The 20,111-nt window shown below is 34.3% G+C and overlaps 1 protein-coding gene across 8 annotated transcripts in view; it reads right to left on the minus strand.

The window, feature by feature from the left end:
* LOC145694651 (uncharacterized) overlaps positions 1-20,111 on the minus strand; it is a 121,624-nt gene that overhangs the window by 77,773 nt on the left and 23,740 nt on the right. Inside the window, exons 4-5 of one of the 8 annotated variants that reach the window (XM_081771083.1) lie at positions 14,674-14,797; positions 11,896-12,024 (exon numbers count right to left, since the gene is read on the minus strand). The exons of 5 other annotated variants lie outside the window; for them this stretch is intronic. In XM_081771083.1, coding sequence (XP_081627209.1) covers positions 14,695-14,797 — 103 coding nt within the window. In that variant the 3' untranslated portion in view covers positions 11,896-12,024; positions 14,674-14,694. Of the gene's footprint in view, positions 1-11,120; positions 12,042-14,673; positions 14,798-20,111 lie in introns of those variants that run through there. 2 more of the 8 variants (XM_081771081.1, XM_081771086.1) reach the window with 2 other exon arrangements.

Below are 20,111 nucleotides of genomic sequence, written 5' to 3' on the forward strand. Positions count from 1 at the left end.
CCACAACATTTATCACATAACCTAACTCACTATCACAACATAAAATTAAGAATATGCATCATGTTTAGTCTAGAATTTGGTACATTCTTTTAGTAGTTCTATATCTTGAACAGAAATAGATGAGCTAAATTTAGTAACAACCAATGTTTTTTTTTTTCCTCAATTAGAAACTAATTCTGCTTTAACGTTACTATAACCCAACCCACATTCAATTTAAGAGGATCTTTTTCTCACATTCATACCTGGGCTTGAATTTGGATTTAAATTTATAATACTTTTATTCAGAAATTTGCTGTTACTCAGTTTGTTATTGTTTTTGATGACACCTTCTCACAATAATCGTCAAGAGTTTCTTTCTGATTAATCGTACTCGGTCCTTGGTTTATACTTTCAGATTTGGGATAACTCTCCCTGCTTCAATTTTAAATACATTCTCAGATTGTAATTCAGTATTATACTACTAGATATAGTAATATTCCATTGAAAAAAAAATCAATAGGCGGTTGTCATCACGTAAACTATCTCAGTTTTGGGACCTTCTCTCAATCTCATTATTGAGAAATTAAGTCATTTTATCAAGAGAATTTTCAACTAATTTTTGAATAGAAACCAAAGAAAATGCTCGTCCTGATTAGCTTTATTCTTCTGAGACATTTCCTCACATTTTATTAATGTATTATTATCATGAATTACCTGTTTATCAGTTTTTACTTACGAAGTTAAAAAAAAAAAAAAAACTTTCGCATTTCACAAAAATACACAATACATAACATTTTGCTATGCGCTTCTTACATTTACTGCTTTTTGTCTCCAATAAATTGGTAAACTACAAAACGGACAATTTTCGTATGAGGGTGGCATAGTAAAAAGAAAACATAAACCAAGCAAATATTAATTACATATTAAAATAGAAATACGAACCCCCGCATAAATCTTAATCTGCACTGTTTTGAAGAGCAAATTCAACAATGAAAACAAAATAAATACAAAATCTCTTTCCAGCACAGATCATTTAAAATGTGATGACGTCAAGACTCTTCCTAAAGACTGATATAAAGATAATTTGTAGGACAATGATGTACAAGTGTCCCTGTTTAGTCACTGGATATTCATTTCAACCCATAGTCGTTCAAAACGACCAGTTGATAAATACGTGTTATCAGCCCAACCAACGAGGAAGAAGGGACGACTGATCAAGTGGAAAGGAATCAAAGTAGATAAATTCTCTGAAATAAGAGCAGCTTCGGGGTCAAAGACCGAGAAGTGGCAACAATAATACGACAACGACGAAGCAGCAGCTCTTCCATCACTAGTATATTACACCAGAATTTAAATTTGTAATTTTTTAAAGAAAAAGAAGAAATGATATTCTATAATGTAAACTATGCTTCGTTGAAATCTTATTTCTTCTCTAATTTTCCTTTTATACCATTTATCACGTGATTCAAAATACGATTTCTTTTTAAACTGTGTAATAATCATTTCTTTTTTTCTATTATCATCTCTATTACTGTTTATTTTACCTTCATCTTCTTCAGCATTTCCACCATTACTTATAGTCTCAACAAGCTTAAAAATTTAAAGTAATTGACTGATTTATTTTGATTTAATTGTGACATTTACAGTGAGGCTATTTGTCGTTGCCATGATAATTTAAATGTTACATTATTAGCTCATGACATATAAACAATCCAAAGATGAGACGAATACCAAACGAAAGAGTTTATTAAGCTGTACAAAATGATGGGGGTGAGTATAACTCCTTATGCTGAGTCTCCGAGAATATTTTTGTAAACCTAAAAATTAATGCTGCACGATAACTACGCCACGAATTAGGATTAAACTAATACTGAAGTGTAGACTAATCAAGTTTTCATTCTGACACTAGCAAGACAACCCTACACACATGGTTAAGGAGATAATAGCCCAATAATCATTAAAAGTTTTATTCTGCTACAACAGCTTATTTATTTATTTACGTACTGTATATGTATATAAAAATACACTGTTAGTAGCATATGGTACCTGTTGTTGTTTCCTTCTAACTGTGACGTATATAATACTGGTAAATACAATGGAAGTTTGGCCATTATAATTATTCTTCTACAACTAGAAATTGAGTGGGGAATTTAGGCTTTGGATACTTCAGGATTTATCCAAGATTAATAACGAAGTGCATCTCAGGATTAGATCATTCTTGAATATGCATTTTCTGGTGCACGTAAAAGTGTTCCTTTATGTAACTTATGATTCTACATCTATTTTACGTAATAGAAACATAAACGAGAAAATAATGTATATGATTCAATTATGGCAGAAACCTAACTGCACTAAAGAAAAAAAAAAGTAGCATGACAGCAAAAAGAAAACAATTTAAAATTGTGCATAAATTCTTAAAAATAAAACGTACTGAGATATCCTAATATCTGGTTATAAAATTAAATTGGAAAATATTTTTAACACTGAATTTTAATTCCGTTTAAAATCGCCCACTTTCAACATACAAAACACTTAATTTCATTTCATTTATTTGCCTACTTCATTAGCTTGCAGAGCACGACAAATTCTCATGTAAGCATTACAGTTGTCAAAAACTTATAATATTGTCAAGTACCTGAGGTATACATCATGCATCTTTCTAAAATACAAACTATATATTAAAATATATCAACTATAAAAACGACAATTTACATCGCAATTCGGTAACCAGGCATGTACTCAGGAGTAAATATCTGTTACCAACTCTTCATATAATGAATCTTTTAAATATTCTTTGATGGTATAATAACACTTTCAGCAAGTAGATTAACATCCTACCAAGAATGGAAACCTTAGTCATATTCTTCAAGTACATAGGAAGTTTATTATACAACCTGACACAAATCATATACAAGGTTTTGCTTACAGTATATTAGCATATTTTTGATGCATCACAAATGTCACTACCATGTCTTGTATTATGGCTATGAACATTTTTGTTAAAGATAAAAAGATTCCTGTTTTTCACAGAATAAAAAGAATAAACGTGTAAGCTGGAAAGTGTTAAAAATGTTTGCTTTTATGAAAACATTTTTTACATATCGATTTTGTTGGTAATTCTAAAATTATTCTAATCGCTTTCGTTTGCAATCGGAAAATGCTTAAACTATGTTCTGCAGTTCCCTAGTGTATTATACCGAAGCTAATTAATGAATTAAACTTGGCGTAGTAAAAGCTAAGAAGTGCTTCTCTCGACACAGTACCTTAATCGACTTTGAAGAGTTACTTCACAAATAACGAGATGATCAGCATTATCTAAACCATTGAGAAGGAACATAATACTGTCACATAAAAAATAACGGGCCTTATGGAGAGCCGTTTTGACGCGTGATTAGTGCCATACTAAAGAGTTTGACTAACATATATTTCCTGCAGTAGTCATGCCTTTAATATGACGCTAATCATACGTCAAAACCACTCTGCATAAGGCCCAATATATCTAAAAATAAATCAGGATCTCAAGGAAAAGAAAGTATTTTTGAAACGTAAAAACAAACTTTTTTTTTTTTTTTTTAATGTACTGACTTTCATCTGCATTCCAGATGTTTAAATTCAAATGTCAAGCCAGCTCGTGACTTTTTCTCTTAAGATTGATTGGTTGGTTGGATTGGGTTTAGCATCCATTTCAGTAGCGAGGTTATATGAGATATAGATGTACATCCCGACATGGGACTCGATTCACGTGAGCTCACACCAGGAATCAAATTCCGATCTCGCGCCCCCAGGCGCGAACGCTAACCACGAGGGAGCTCTTAATCTAAAGAACAGAAGTGAGACGTAAAAGAGGTTATAGTGGAGCCAGGAAGTGGAAGTCTCACAGCGAGCAGAGGTGTTGCCAAATTCTCACATATCAAAGCTTACGGATCGAGCGAAATAATAATCCCACTTGCCTACCTACACAAACAGGTGCGTGTAGTATTGGGATTGATATGAATAAGGGGCGGAAGTTCATGAGTTAAAAAATATAGATACATGTCATATAAAATTACCTTAAAAGCATGGAAAAATGACTTAAAAATTGCGAAAATGACTATTAAATTTGTAACTGGAGTTTTCAAAGAATACACCAAACTGGTGATAGGCATCGTGTCAGCGATTCCAATAAAAATAAGGTAGCTTCTCAAGTTAAAATATGTAAGTTCGATTTAAAATGAAAACAACCAAATAAAATATACATTCTAAACAGTTCAATAATTAAAGGCAAATACAGCAAGTTATTCAACGTAAATGCACTTGTTTCCCTATATTGAGCTACTATATAGTATGGTGTATTTCTATGTTCTGCGCGTTACTGCGAAGATAAGGACTGTATCGAAAAGTAACTATCAACATTGGTGGCGCTGGTAGGCACGGGCCAGGCAGCTGAAAGTGAGTCCACGCAGTCTGCGGGTTAGTTGGCAAGTTGTACTTAGCTCCTGTAGCGTGTTGAATGCCGTGTGAGGAGTTGCAGAGGCTATGGGACGAATTCCGAGGAAAGTGAAGTGCAAAACTGTGCACATATGGTGTTCCCAAAAAGGAGTCACCTACAATTAGATAGCAAAACAGGTGAAAAAGCATCATGCAAGTGTGAAAGCTATTATTGAAAAATTTGGTAATCATTTTACTTTTACAGATTTGCCGAGATCGGGGCGAAAAAAGGGTGCACGTAACCCAAAACTGGACCAAAAAGTAGTGAGGTTAATCAAACAAAATCCATCATTATCTGTTCGCGATTTAGCGAAAAAGGCAGGTACTACGATCGCAATGGTTCAAAGGATTAAAACTAGGAATAATTTGAAAACCTACAGAAAGCAAAAAATAGCCAAACAATCGTCAAAGCAAAAATTAAGAGCACAATCACGAGCTCGCAAATTGTATGAACGAATTGTGAGCAGGGAAGGACAATGTGTTTTGATGGACGATGAAACTTACGTGAAGGAGAACTTTACAACACTTCCGGGCCCTCAATATTATACAAAAATCAAGGATGAAGATGTGGATGACTCGGTCAAATGTGTTTCAGTGGACAAATTTGGACCAAAAGTGCTCGTGTGGCTTACGATCTGGAATTTTCTATACACAGGGAACTATTAATGCCTAAATATATGAAAAGGAATGTCTACAGAAAAAATTGCTCCCTCTGTATAAAAAGCACAGTGTTCCCCCATTGTTTTGGCCGGATTTGGCGACGGCCCAGTACGCTAAATCTACTCTAAACTGGTACATTAAACACAAAGTGGATTTTGTTGCAAAACATATGAATCCACCAAACTGCCCTCAGCTCCGACCTATTGAACGGTATTGGGCGCTTGTGAAGAAAAATGTCAAACAGGGTGGTAAAGCTGCCAGGAACATGGCTGAATTCAGAAAATATTGGTCTGCCGCAACGAGAAAATGCACCGCCAATACTGCGCAGAAACTATTGGGTGGTGTCCGACGAAAGCTTCGTTTATTCATCAGACACGAACTGTAAATGTATACTTTTTTTCTCTGTGTATTCAACAAGTATTGTAGTGTAACAAATTGTCTTTTTTTTTTTTTTTTTTTTTTTGTACATCTTCTTTCATTTTTATTCCTATTAATCATACATGTTGATAGTTACTTTTCGATACAGTCCTTAAAGAAATAATGTCTTCACTAAATCGTGCAATTATTGTTTAGAATTAACGAATATATGAAAAATCAGAAAGTGAAAAAAATCCGACACACATTCGGGAAAGGGGGATTTCCTAGACAAGCTGCCTCTTTTTGCCGAGATAGGACCATCGAAAATGTAACAAATTCACACGTTTGAAATGATTTTAAAAATATGGCGCACACAAATTAATTTTGGAAACATTTAACAAAAATGAAAACTCCAAGTTTCTCCATGTATTTTACATTGCAGTATACCACCATTGCCTTGACAACATAGGAACAAAGATTAATGCTTGTAGTTCAGATCCTCTTTCTTTTGCTTGTAAATTATAATCTAATGAGAAAATATGTTTAAATCAGTGCAAAGTCACGAGCATGTTGCCAAAATAGAAATATGACAAAAAATAATATAAATTACCGAAACATATCAAAAATTACGAAGAAACTATCGAAACTTAGGAAAGATTTAAAAATTAATCTAAAAGCTGGAAATTGGCAATATGCAAAAATGTGCACTCTAAAATTGCCATTTTTTTCTTTCACAAGAAAGTGTAATATTATGTGTATTTGATGGGCATTGCATTCGCGATACAAAAAAAAAAAAAAAAAAAAAGATCAACTTCCGCCCTCTAGTTATGACAGAATGAAAAATATTTATTTATAATACGCGTCTAGAATATACAAAAAATAAATAAATAAATAAAGATTGAGAATGCTCCAAGAGTATTACCAGAATGAACTTCAAAAGAACTTTTTGTTGTCTACGGCAAATTGCTTTTATATTATATTATATATATATATCAAACCGAAGATGGTAGGCTATTTGTCTGTTATAACCAGAGGAAGAATAATTGCATATGGGAAGCTGAATGCTTAAAAAACAAGTTGCTCTCGCCATGAGACTAGATATCAAAACAGTAAGATATTGAATTGAACGATTCGAAGCAGAAGGGGAACAGGGATTACAAACGGAAGTGAAACTGAGTAGACCGCAAGTGACAACAGAAGACGAAAATGTTTCGATTATTGAAGCTAACGCAGCAAATCCGTTCGCTGCTGCAACACACCTGAAAACAACTTTAGGTCGGGAATGCAGTGCAGAAACATGTAACTGTACTCATATTTGTTCTACTTAGCAGGTCAAACTAACAGATGGACATATATACTCGCTTAGACTTCGCAGGGACGCACATCAACAAGCTAGAAGACATCTGGAACCGTGTAACCGGGAGTGACGAAAGTTTTTAGTTTATACGAAGGATACCTGTTAAAACGTTCTACGAAATGTTTTACGAAGACACATGCTCAAAATTAAAAAAAAAAAAAAAAAAAAAAACCGCGAGGGTTTCGAGATATGGCTTCTTAAATCTCACGAAATCCGAACATCTTGGGCCAATATCTGGGGAAAGGTCGCCAGTGGCGACAGGTTACTATTTGGTACCAAAATGTTCATCATCCTCTTAGGTATCGTTCATCATCATTATGATCTCTCTATGACTTACGGTTCCCGAGAGATGATTCGTTGAATCTCCCGAAATAGGGTTTTTTTGGCCAATATCTTGGGTGCGGTAAGTCATAGAGAGGTTATATTGGTGTTGCTCAATACCTAAGACGATGATAAACATTTTGGTTTGACCAGTGACCATTTGGACGGTGGACACCGATTACTATTTAGTACCAAAATGTTCAACGTTCTTACCAAAATGTATTGGCATTGATCAACACCAATATGATCTCTCTATGACTTACGGTTCCCGAGATACAGCTTCTTAAATCTCCCGAAATCGGAACTTCTTTGGCCAATTTCTTGGAAACGGTAAGAGTGACACGAAAAATTCCATCACTTTCTCAAATAGTTTTTGATGCTCTATCGAATGGAGGGCTCAAAATTGAAAAATTCAGCAGTAAGACATTGAACTGAGATAATGAAAGATTCGCAAATAACATACATACATACATACATACATACATACATACATATAAATAAATAAATAAATAAATAAATAAATAAATAAATAAATAAATAAATAAATAAATAAATAAATAAATAAATAAATAAATAAATAAATAAATAAATAGATAGATAGATAGATAGATAGATAGATAGATAGATAGATAGATAGATAGATAGATAGATAGATAGATAGATAGATAGATAGATAGATAGATAGATAGATAGATAGATAGATAGACAGACAGACAGACAGACAGACAGACAGACAGACACACACACACACACACACACACACACACGACATAAAGAATTCAGTAACGAACTTTTGAAGTTCGTTGAAAAATAGTACAGCCCAAAGAAAACCACAGAGCCGTCTTTTATTATTTAAAAAGCGAAAGCATTTCAATATCTTTCGTCAATTGTATCTTGTGAGAAACATTTTATTTCAGGTTCTATGACATCCATACATTGGGAAGATTCGGACGGACAAGAAAGGAAAACGATAAGGCCATGGCATTTTATCAACAGATACCACATTGATATTAGCCTGATCGAACTGAGGGGAAGTCGATGATAAAATGTAGTCAAAATGGCCAGTTTCAATTATGAAAACCAGGATCTGCCGAATGCTAAGCTAATACTCTATCACGAAACTACAACCGCCTAGAGTAACAAAATCCTTTTCGCAAATACAAACAAACAAAAGATTTTATTGCTATTTGTTTACTTCAAAAATTTCATTCACTCAGAGTCATACTATAATCTTCGTATATATTTGATTCTTTGTGTTTGTCTGTTTCACCTTCACTGCTACAACTATCACTGTCTTCAATGGAAATTATCCGCTGATCTACCTTGTCATCCAGTAGCCCCTCTTTCTATGCTTCATGTAGTATTGTCCACGTACGTTGAGCGACGTCGTTTCAGTTCTCTGCTGTTACATTTCTTATTACTTTGTGTTCATCGATTTGTCAATTTCGTGTATTTCACACTTGGTAAGTCGTGTTTTCTTTCGTTCAACAATTCCCGGGAGTGCAATCTGCTTCATATCATAGGGCTCAAAAAAAAAAAAAAAAAAAAAGTCTCGTCTTTTGTAAGTAGTTGAAAAGTGACAAAAAGCACACGAAAAAGTGACCAAAATCTCATCATGCTCCTTTTTTACCTTTGTCAATTTCTCCATCATCTCTCCCTCTGTTGTTTTGTTTCATCTTTTCTTCTTTACTACTAATTTTGAGCTTCGTCCTTTCTTAGGCTTTCTAAGTATGCTTTGTAGTTATGGTAAGCAGACTTAGCAGATGTAAGATGCTTCTGAGTAAGTGGAACCAGTTCTGGCCTATTTCCGAATTTCTTTATCCCACACATTATATTATTTAACTTAACATTGAGAGTTCTCAAAACAATGAAATATTCAAATTCATCACCTACTCATAAGAAGAACATACAAGAAGAATAACACAAGACGAACATGATGAACCACACAAACACACACAACGTTGAGCGGAGCGTTAACTATTACGAGAGAAAACTAAAAGACTATTATGATAGAAACAAAAATAGACACAAAAGGGTTCTCACCGCACCTTGAGAGCTTAAAAATCCACCAACCATCCACTGTGCTTTAGAAAAAATAAAGGCTGAAGTGAAACTAAAGCTGACTGTTTCACATGTGGCAGCAAGTACTGAAGCTTTCAGAAGAGAAATGAGTAACGAGTTTCTGCCTTTTTCCATTTATTTTTATACTATTTTTCTTAGAAAACTGCCAATGCAAAACATAAATCACTAATAGAAAAAGTCACTTTACCTCCCAAAAAAGTAACTTTCAGTTAAAAAAGTGACTCGCTATGAGCTCTGATATCACTGCTATATTTTTGAATGTTGTTGTTTACAGCCAATCAAAAATTTCTTCTTTCCCCGAGCTGCTTGTAGGAGCTCTATTCCCTTGTACAGAATGGTACGAAACACTGTCCATAATCAATATAGATTTTCCTTTATGTTAGATAACAGCTGTTCTTAGAACCATTCCATGAATTTCACTGCTGTCATTTGTTCATGGTAATACCCAATTTCTTTCAACTGGATATCACCTGGCTTCCGGCACAAATCCATTAACAGTACACACACAAACAACTATAAGGCGACCACTTTTGTCAATTGGGGTCTCCATCATATCCTCCGGAGTGTCGTTAGTGCAAGACTCTTGTCTCGTATGCCTAATAATTATGCATATTTTGTCCAACAAAACGATATTTTGAGGATTTTCACGAAAAATTTCGCATAAGAAACGATATCTTGAGACATTACCTTTCTCGAAAGAAAGAAAAAAATCACCCAGGAAATCTTTTTCACTGAAATCCAAGCTTTTTCAATACAAAACTAAGACTTCCTTTTACACCTTCAAAAACCAAGAGTCTTGAAGTGACAATAAGAGTCTGTAACGGACACGAGTTCCGCTATTATTCCTTTCTCGAATAACACTCATAAATATACCTTCGAACAGCGTCCTGTTGAAATTTGTCGAGAGAGGTCTTTGTACATGGTTCTCATCGTCTTCCCGGGTGTTGGGACCACCTCTACTGTTGGAATGTTGAGATTACTGGACTTTTTTTTTTTTTCTTGCTATACTTTTCACCGTTGACGTACTGATTCAGAGACCTGCAGAAACTCAATTATTTCTTGTTAGTGGAATCAAGCGTGCCACAATTATTTCTTTCTTGTTCGAAATATGATGTCCGTAAATTAACTATCATCTCCCGACATTGACTATTGGAAGCAGTACCTCTACCATCAGAGCTCTGTCTCTTCGTGTATCATTTGCTCGATTTTCCTTGAAGATGGAGGAACCTAAATACATCTCGGTATTCGACTTTATGAACGTGCTGCTGTTACCTAGTTTTCTGGATGAAACATCAATTTAACAGGATCTCTAAAAACTCAAATTAGCACACACATTAGTGAGATGCCACCTATCAATGCGGAAAAAGACTTACTTTACTAGAACATCTCTATCATGGTGAAGGTAAGAACATTCTCTCGTAATTTTTCCTTTACCCTGAGAAAGCCGACAGTAGTTGGACGAAACTAGGTTAAGTGTTTAATTATATATGCATTCAAAAGCATCTTTAAGCCATTGTTCGTCTTGGTTATTTTCTGATTAATGAAATTGTACTGCACATTACACAAGTTTATTAACAAATGGGAAATCGAGTTATTATTAATATTTTATTAAAATCAACTCTGAAAACATTAGTTAATCTAGTAGTTGTGGAATTTCAATTCAAAATATACCTAGGCATCTATAAGATTCGTCTCTATCATGATTCGCTTTTCAACTTGAGTTGTTTGGAAATTACTTGTTGGATAATGGCTTCCTTCAAATTTATTTCAAATTAAGTGGGTAGTGTAACTATACCTTTAAAAATCTATGAGTAAACCCTTTAAAATTCTCTATTCAAATTGTTTCTTTTTTAAAATACGCTAAGAATATATATTTTTTTAAAATTCAATACGAGTATCGGAAATTAAATAAGATTTATTATGCAACTATTTCTCTTACATCATCACACATTATTAGTATTACAAAAGTGTTTCAATGTATCAGAAAACAAACAGATTATTTTCAAGGTGTAGAGAAATTATTATGACATGACATCATATGCGTTCGCAAATTCCACTTTTGAGCAAATCTCTTTTCACATATAGCACACTCAAGTTTACGCACCCCTGCGTGAAGGTTCAAATGTGTTTCCAGATTGTATTTAAGTGCGAATTTTCGACCACAGATGTCACATACAAATGGCTGTTCTCCTGTGTGAATTGACATATGACGTTTAAGATTTGAGACTTTTACACCACAAACTTCACACTGAGTTGATTTTTTGTGGTTTCCCATGTGGTCTGCTAAGCGACATTTCTTGACCACCTTCCCACATATTTTGCAGGAACAGCATGTGTTGTCATGATTTCTTTTATGTTTTTCCATGCTTCTATACTTACTGAACGTTCTATTACACAAAGAACAAGGATATATTTTATCTGTTTTATGAATTTCCATATGAAATTTCAATCTATACTTCGACATTTTTCTGTCACATACTTCACAACTCACCATAATCACAGTTTTTTCTTCTTTGTTGTGAATAAAACGAATATGTTTATCTATTGAGTTTTTCGTTAAAAACACTTTGTCACAAAGTTCACATGTAAAGTCTTTAGTACGTGATGTTGAATGTATTACCACATGTTCTCGTAAAACACTAGGTTTATTGTGAGTTCTAGGACAATGTTGACATTTATATCTTCCAATTTTATGTTTTTTCCACATATGTTCCCACCTAGCTTTCTTGTTCCCGAAGTACTTCTCTCCACATACTGTACAAAGTTTATTGCTGCAAACCATCTGACTCTGGTTTATAATTCTGGAAAATAATTAAAACTAAATAATAATAAAAAATCAGTATAACTTAAATTATATTTTAACAACACTGGAATTAGGATAAATGATTGTTACTGGTTCATTAGTTTTTTCGTAACTGAATGATGCTTCAGTTTCTGGTGTTTGATGATTACAGCCCGGATTTATATGCAAAATGCATGTTTATACTAACATCCAGAAACGTATGGAAAGTATCTTCTCCTTTCCCACGGACTTGTAAGGATTCGTTTGAGACGCATATGATAGCGCATATAATTGCATATTTTGCGTGAATTTCTATGTGCGTGCATATTTTGAAAACTTTGCAGGATACTGCATATTTCCAAATTTTATTGCTGCATAACTAGCATATTTCAGAGTATATCACAAAAAATTGGGTTCTAGTTAAAGTGAACTGAATCACCTTGTAAACGCAGAAGTAGAATAAAACGTTGTATAGAATAATAGATAGAATAGTATAATAAAGTGTTGTGTCCAAAATTAGTCCACCTCACTTGTCTTGCACACGGTCTTCATCGTATAGCTGAAACAATCAGATGCCAATATCTGGAAGTAGGTGGGCTTTGTATCAAATATAAAGAAAGTATTTGTGAAAGCTCCATCGTGCGTACGTATCTTTCGTGAAGCTGCGAAAAATGTTCCACTACCTCCGCAACCAGTTTAAACTCATTGGACTCGTGGGTAGAAGCTGTGTTGTATTATGAAGAAAACTTAAATCATCAAGTAAATACAATTTTGAACTCACTAAATCCCGATTATGATGCAGCCGCTATTTATACGTTACAAAAATATTTCTTTACAAGCGGCATTGAGAACAAAATTAAGTACATACACAATCAGTTTTCGAAAATACCTGAAATTATCAGACAGCTGGAATGCCATAACAATGCTTTGCTGCATTCACTCTCCTTGTTGGGTGAATTAGCACAGACTTTGTCCAGTGAAACTCACGGTGTTGCGAAAGTACCGTCAGATAATCTTTGCCAAGTGTTATGCAAAAATCCCGGGTACAAAACAATCTGTGACATTGCAAATATAGTTAATCGTAAAAACATGAAATTGAAAGAAGACTTGACACAGGAAGACATTTGTTATTTTTCGGTGTTTTTCACATGCATCAGTGACTTTTGCTGATGTAGAAAGGAAAAATCTAAGACGTTAATAGTTCAAACAACAGAGACTATTAAGATGAGATATTTTTATAAGAAATTTAAATTTTATTTTCTTAGTGTATACTTCAGTGCATACGTTAAAATTTTTAATCCATATTTTTTACATTTTCCGTGCATATCTTGAGGTTTGTGCATGGAAATTAGTGCTCTATTGATGATTAACTTCAACAAATACAATTTATAATTACTTCAACAAACACAATTTAGAATTAAATATTAAAAAAATAGAATTAGGAACACATAGACAATATTTTCATTGCACAAAGTTGGATCAGATTATACAGAAACATATCACAATAATATAAAAATGTATTAAATGACAAACACAAAAAATATGAAACATACACTAGAGATGCAAATCATATAAAAGAAGAAAACATCCTCAATATGTCATAAAGTATGAATAAAATTGTTTCTCAAGTAAATCAAAATAATCAAGAAATAAATCAACAACATAAGCAAAACCATTGCCAGTTGATAAACATGTATATACAAGAACATCTTTTAGGCAAGCGGCAGTTATAAATCATCTTAAATGCCTTTTATAATAAATCGGAACATATAAAGTTATAGATAACAAATCCAGTTTGCGATGTAAGATATAATGTAATAATCTGACATTCGTAATCTCTCTTTGCAACAACTTCAGAATGCTTAATCTTAAAATCTTCTACAGCTTTTTCCGAGAAACGCTTAAATTTCCAACGTAACCATGATCACAACAAGTTCTGGATCATTTCTAGACTACTTAATACGTAATTAGTATTTCTATTCCAGACATTACAGCAATACACAAAGTGAATCCTCACACTGGGATAATAAAGAATTAGAGAAGTTTCTGACAATTAAAGTATCTTAAAATCCATTTCAAAATACCAAGATTCCTACGAGCTTTTGAGACAATATTATCTATATGCTTATTAAAGAGAAGTTGATTATAAAAGATAACACCCAAATCTTTAAACAAATTTAAAACTTCAACCAATGTTTTATCAACAACATAAGGAAACTGGACTAATCTTATCAGTAAAAATCATACTAAATGTTTTATTACAATTTCATGATAACGCATTAATTTCGGACCAATATAAAGAATTGTAAATTTTATTTTGAATTATGAAGCAGTTATACAAAGTCTCAACAGATTTATAAATATTTAAATCAACAACATATATTACAAATTTGCAATTCAAGTTGTCGCTAATGTCACTGATAAACATAGGAAATAAAAATAGACCGAAATGGAGCTTTGAGAACACCGAAATGTACTACATAAATCTGCCAATTATTCCTAAAAGGGAGAATATCGGCCATAAAACAGACTAGATTGGTCGCCATTAATCTATTTTTCAGGCACTAGAATAAAGGTGATTATACAAAAATCTGTAAACTAATTTGTAGAACATTTTTAGGAATAATACTTGAAAGAGAAATTCGTCGATTATCAGTTAGATTCTTACCATCTGTTCTGAGGACAGGGCTTAAAGCAACAGTCCTCCAATGATCTGAATAAACCTCCTCCTCCTCTCTCTTATATTATTATTATGATCCTCTTCTTTAGCTTTAATTATAAGAAGTAGGTTTCTACAACAACAAGATGGATATTTCTTAGATTTAGACTTACTTAAAAGTATACTGTTTACCATACTTGATTTTATTACATTGTCAATTACAATAGCAGATAGGTTGATATCTGAATTCAATAATACCAGCCCAACCGGTTTCAGAAAGCTCTCTATAACGCTAAATAATCTCTTTATACAAGGCAAAGTGAGGAGATTTACCGCCTGTTGATATACTAAGATCAGAAGGGAGTTCAATTTCAATAAGATAATGAAAACAATCAGGTTCAACAATCGATTGAACATTTATTGTAGTAAAAAGATCAAAATCAGAAATTACAAAACCCAACTTACATACGTTGCGATAGACATTAAGACTGAGATCATCTAAAAACGGTAACATCCTAATAATAATACCTGGCAAAAACTCTTTTGTAATCCAATCATCTCCAAGCATAAGAATGACATAATTCATAATATCTATTTTATTAAAAATCGTTTTAACAAACTTACAAACTTTTTAAGAAACCCAGATGTAATTTCGGATGAAAATAAGCAAACATTAATAAGAAATTCTTCCGAGTTTTGTTTGGAGATTTTAAACAAATACTTTTCTGAAAGGATTCAAGATAAGTTCGTTGAATCACTTCCATATTACTTCTCACTGCACCCAAAATTACCCCAGACTTTCTCACATACATGATTCATACTAGTGCTCTCAACGGGTCGGATCGGGTCGGGTTGAAGACCGACCCGACCGGTGACCCGAATTGACCGACCCGTGATCAGATCCGATTGACTTGACCCGACAACCCGACCCGATCCATAACCCGACCGTTTGAGAGCACTATGGTCACGACACTGGGTGAACGCCAAAATGCACTCCCATTGGGAATTAAACCCGGACCACGTGTACCGAAGTCTTACACGTTAACCACTAGCTAGATCAAGCGGGGGATTTGTATATGCACCTTAATGAATATTTGGCACTTTTGAGGTTTGGTTATTTCTTTTTATAACTGATACCAGTGTCCGACGTGGGAGAAATTTATTTTTTTCTTGCTTTAGTTCTATGTGACGAAATTTTTATTCAAGGTCAGTGTTCTCACCTGCTCGGACGGCAGGGGGTCTTCTCGGAAGGCAGTAGCAAGAGTATCTTGGCGGAGACAAAAGGAAATCGTTTAACTACAATGATAAGGGTTGAGGAAACGGGAGAACACCTGTGATTTTTTCCAACCCTTCAACTTTTATTCCAAAATAGGTTCTTATGATTCCGGGACCCGTGCCACTTTGATTTTTCTTTCTCGGTAATAAAAACGTATTTTACAGTATATAGTTGTAAGTACGAAGATACATAATATGAATTTTGTAATTTAAAATTTAAAAATACAGTATGATAATTAATTATAAAGTACTAATTTTATTTCATCACTTTCAGCCCAACAAATGAAATTCAAACAATTCGCACCCTGGGTCTTGGTCATCAATACTGCGTCTTATTCTTTGTCTTGCACAGTCAAGTCTTAAACTGCATTTCGTAGTCTTGGTGGTCTTTCATGCTATACAAGAGCCAAGAATGCTCGCCTCATTGGTACAAATGAAGACCAAGTGTGATTTAGATTATGGTCTTTCATACAATACGGAAAGCAAGAAAATATGCTCATCGCTATTTCGTGATCACCAAAACAAGGCCAAGAGCAAGATTACTACTATGCACTTCGTCTTGCATATTTAATCTTTATCTTATTCTTGTATCAATGTTCTTGGGCTTGGTGAAATAAAATGAAATATTCAGTTTAAGGTCCCTGGATTCTGCACCGAAGCTAAGGGATATGGTGACCATGAGAAATGAATGCAATGGTGGAATGAAGAAAGTGGGAGGAAACAGGAGAACCTCGAGAAAACCCACTACACGGCGTTTCTCCACCACAAAGCCCATTTAGCACAAGCTGGGATCGAACTATGGACACCATGCACCAGAGATGAATTCTCTACCACTGCGCTACCGCAGCCCTCCTTGGGCTTGGTCGTCCATATCCAATCTTTCTTTTGGCCTTGCTTAAACAACTTCTAGTTTTGTTCTAAATCCAGACTCCATATTGGCGTAGATATTAATATTACAATCGATTGGTAAAATCAATCTTCCACATTTAAAAATTAAAGTACACACAAGCACAAAAATAAGCATTGTTCAAAATAGATTTATGGCTTCTATAAAATCAATTGAAAATTGCTATTTTTAATTAGGCAGCTAGTGAAAAACAGCAGCTTTCGACTCCAGCCGAGTTTAAGCTCAACCTAAACTCAGTTGACCAAAGTGGACTGACCCGACCCGAGTGACCCGAACCGACAACCCGACCTGACAGGCCTGACCCGAGCTGACCCCACTGACCCGACCCGTTTGAGAGCACTAATTCATACTCTCTGCTCTAAACCAAGCCTCAGGGCAGCAGTAGTATCATACTTATAATATGCAACAGAATTGCTGACTTTTAGTTCGTAATCCACGTACATTTTGATATCACAAATCGATCGTTTCTGTACTTACATTTAATTCATCCAAATTGTTATCAAGTTATTTTTCTTATTTCTCACAAAAAGGATCAGATAAAATACCTTTAGGCTATATATCCAGAACATTTATCACATTATTATCAATCTCATTAACCACAACGTGAAATGAAGAATATGCATCATGTTTAGTCTTGAATCTGGTACATTATTTCGGTAATTCTTTTATATCTTGAACAGTAGTTGATGGGTTAAATCTAGTAACACACAGTGATTAGCGTTGCTACAACCCACATTTAATTTACAAGGATATTTTTTCTCATTTCATTATCTGAGCCTGGATTTGGAATTAAATATATAATTATTTTATTCGGAGATTTACTGTTGCTTACTTTCCTCTTGTTTCTGATAAAACTTTAAACATAATATTACAGCCAGCTTGCAATTCCTCTCCATAGATCTACTTATTTCTCGAAATCATACATAATTTCAACCTATCGTGACTGGAATGCTTTGCCAACCCCGATACGTGAGTCAAGCTCTGTAGCGTCTTTCAAAATAACAATTTACAATTTATTGTTATCGAAGGAGGGTTGAATGTATACAGGACCGCGGTGGCTCAGTGGTAGAGTTTATCTCTGGTGCATGGGATCCTTGGGTTGATCCCAGCTCGCGTCAAGTGAGTTTTGTGGTGGACACCGTGTGCGTGAGTATTCTCTGGGTTCTTACGTTTCCTTCATTACACCATGTCATTTATTGCTCATCATCACCGCTTTTTAGCCTAGCCGGCATAAGCGTGGGACGTAAAACTTAAAATATTTCATTTCATTTCAGTTTGAATGTATACAGAGGCAGAAGTGCCAATAGAAAAGCTCATCATAAGGATATAAAACATAATTACATATCGTAACACCTATGTATACATTATTACAAAACACGTATATATGCATATAGTATATGTTTGTGTGTGTGTGAATAAGTGAGAGTCTGTTCTGTTTCGCATTTTTCACTTTCTAATTTTTTAATTGTAAATTACTGCATTGAATTTTGTATCATGTCTAGGTGGTAGATAAGGCTTCTTATAGCCTTGACCTCGACATGTAAAACAAGTCGAAATAAAAAAAAAAAAAAAGACTGGTCTGTAGTTCAAATCCTCTTTCTTTTGATACCATAGAATAGATACCACACCGGCATTTGCCTGGTTGAAATGAGGGGAGTCATTGATAAATTGCAGTCAAGATGGCCAGCTCCAATTATCGAACCCAAGACCTACTGAATGCTAAGCTAATGCGCTACCATGGCCGCTCAATGTAACAAAATCCTTTTCGCAAAATGCAAATAAACAAAGGTTATTGCTCTTTGCTTACCTGATTGATTTCGACTCCTACCACAATCTTTGTTTATATTAAATTATTTTATGTTCCGTCTGTTTCATCTTCACTGCTACAACTATCACTGTCTCCAACGAAAATTATTAGCTAATCTACAGTGTCATCCAGTAGCCCCTCTTCTCCTATGTTTCACGTAGTATTGGCAACGTACGCTGATTGACGTCGTGCAGGTTTTTTGCTGTTACATTTTTAACTGCCTCCCAAGCTAAATTTCGTAGAGCATTCAAAGTATATTTTTTCTGTCGGCAACATAGTTCAATTTGAGCTTAAATAAATTCAACTGAATCAAAATAAGTGGTATGATGGGAGATAATTACTTTATGTTCATACGATTTGCCAATTTCGTGTATTTCCACTTGGTAAGTCATGCTTTCTTTCGTTTAACGATTTCCAGGAGTTCACTTTGCTTCATATCACTGCTGTATTCTTGTACAATGTAGTTCTTTAGTCAATCTAGAATTTCTCCTTTCCCCATAACCAGTACAGATTTTTCCTTTATGTTGGGTGACAGCTACCACTCCTAGAATTTAATTGCTGCCATTTCTTTATGATAATCCCCACTTTCCTTTGAGCGGAACGTTATCTGGCATTTGGCACAAAGTCATTAACAATATCCGCATGAAAACGGCGATCATCTTTACCAACTGGGATCTTCATCATACCTTGCGAAGTATTGTCAATCCAAGCCTCTGGTCTCGTATGCTTAATATTCATCCATGTTTTAACTAACCAAGCGTTATCTTCAGGATTTTCATACAAAAGTTCCCATGAGAAACATTCTAAAGCAAAAATATCATTTTTCTTCAACAGGACAATTCGTCCAGTAAATATTTTGCACCGAAATTCTAGTTATTTCAATACTAGACTGAAATTGCATTTGATATTTTCGAAAACTCAGCGTTTGAAGTGCCGACAAGCATCTGTGACGGATAAGATATTCTTTCTCGAATAATACTCGTAAATAGACCGTCAAACCGCGTCCTATTGAAATTTGTCGAGAAAGGTCCTTGTACATAGTTTTGGTAGCGTCTTCCCTGGCGTTGGGACCACCCCTTGCATTGGAACGTTGAGATTATCTAGACATTTTTACCTTGTTATACTTTTCACCGTTGATGTACCGATTTGTACCGTTTTGAGAGATGCAAAAACTCATTCAACTGTTTATTGTTAATAGGATCAAGGGTGCCACAATTACCTCTTCTTGTTTGAAATATGTTCGCAAATTAAATATTACCTCTTGACATTGACTATTCGAAGCAGCACCCCTACAAAATCTAGATTTCTTATTGCAAGCCACTGTTAAATGGATAGTAAAAGAAAAACTAACATGAAACACTTTACGACACTAAAAGCAAATACACACGCCAAGAGAAACAATAATTAGTCATGTTTGCATTCATTTTGTGTAAGGTCTGTTACATGCAAATAAACAGT

Source organism: Thermobia domestica, chromosome 9 (genome assembly GCF_964235325.1).
Source record: "Thermobia domestica chromosome 9, izTheDome1.hap1.1, whole genome shotgun sequence".
Taxonomy (NCBI): domain Eukaryota; kingdom Metazoa; phylum Arthropoda; class Insecta; order Zygentoma; family Lepismatidae; genus Thermobia; species Thermobia domestica.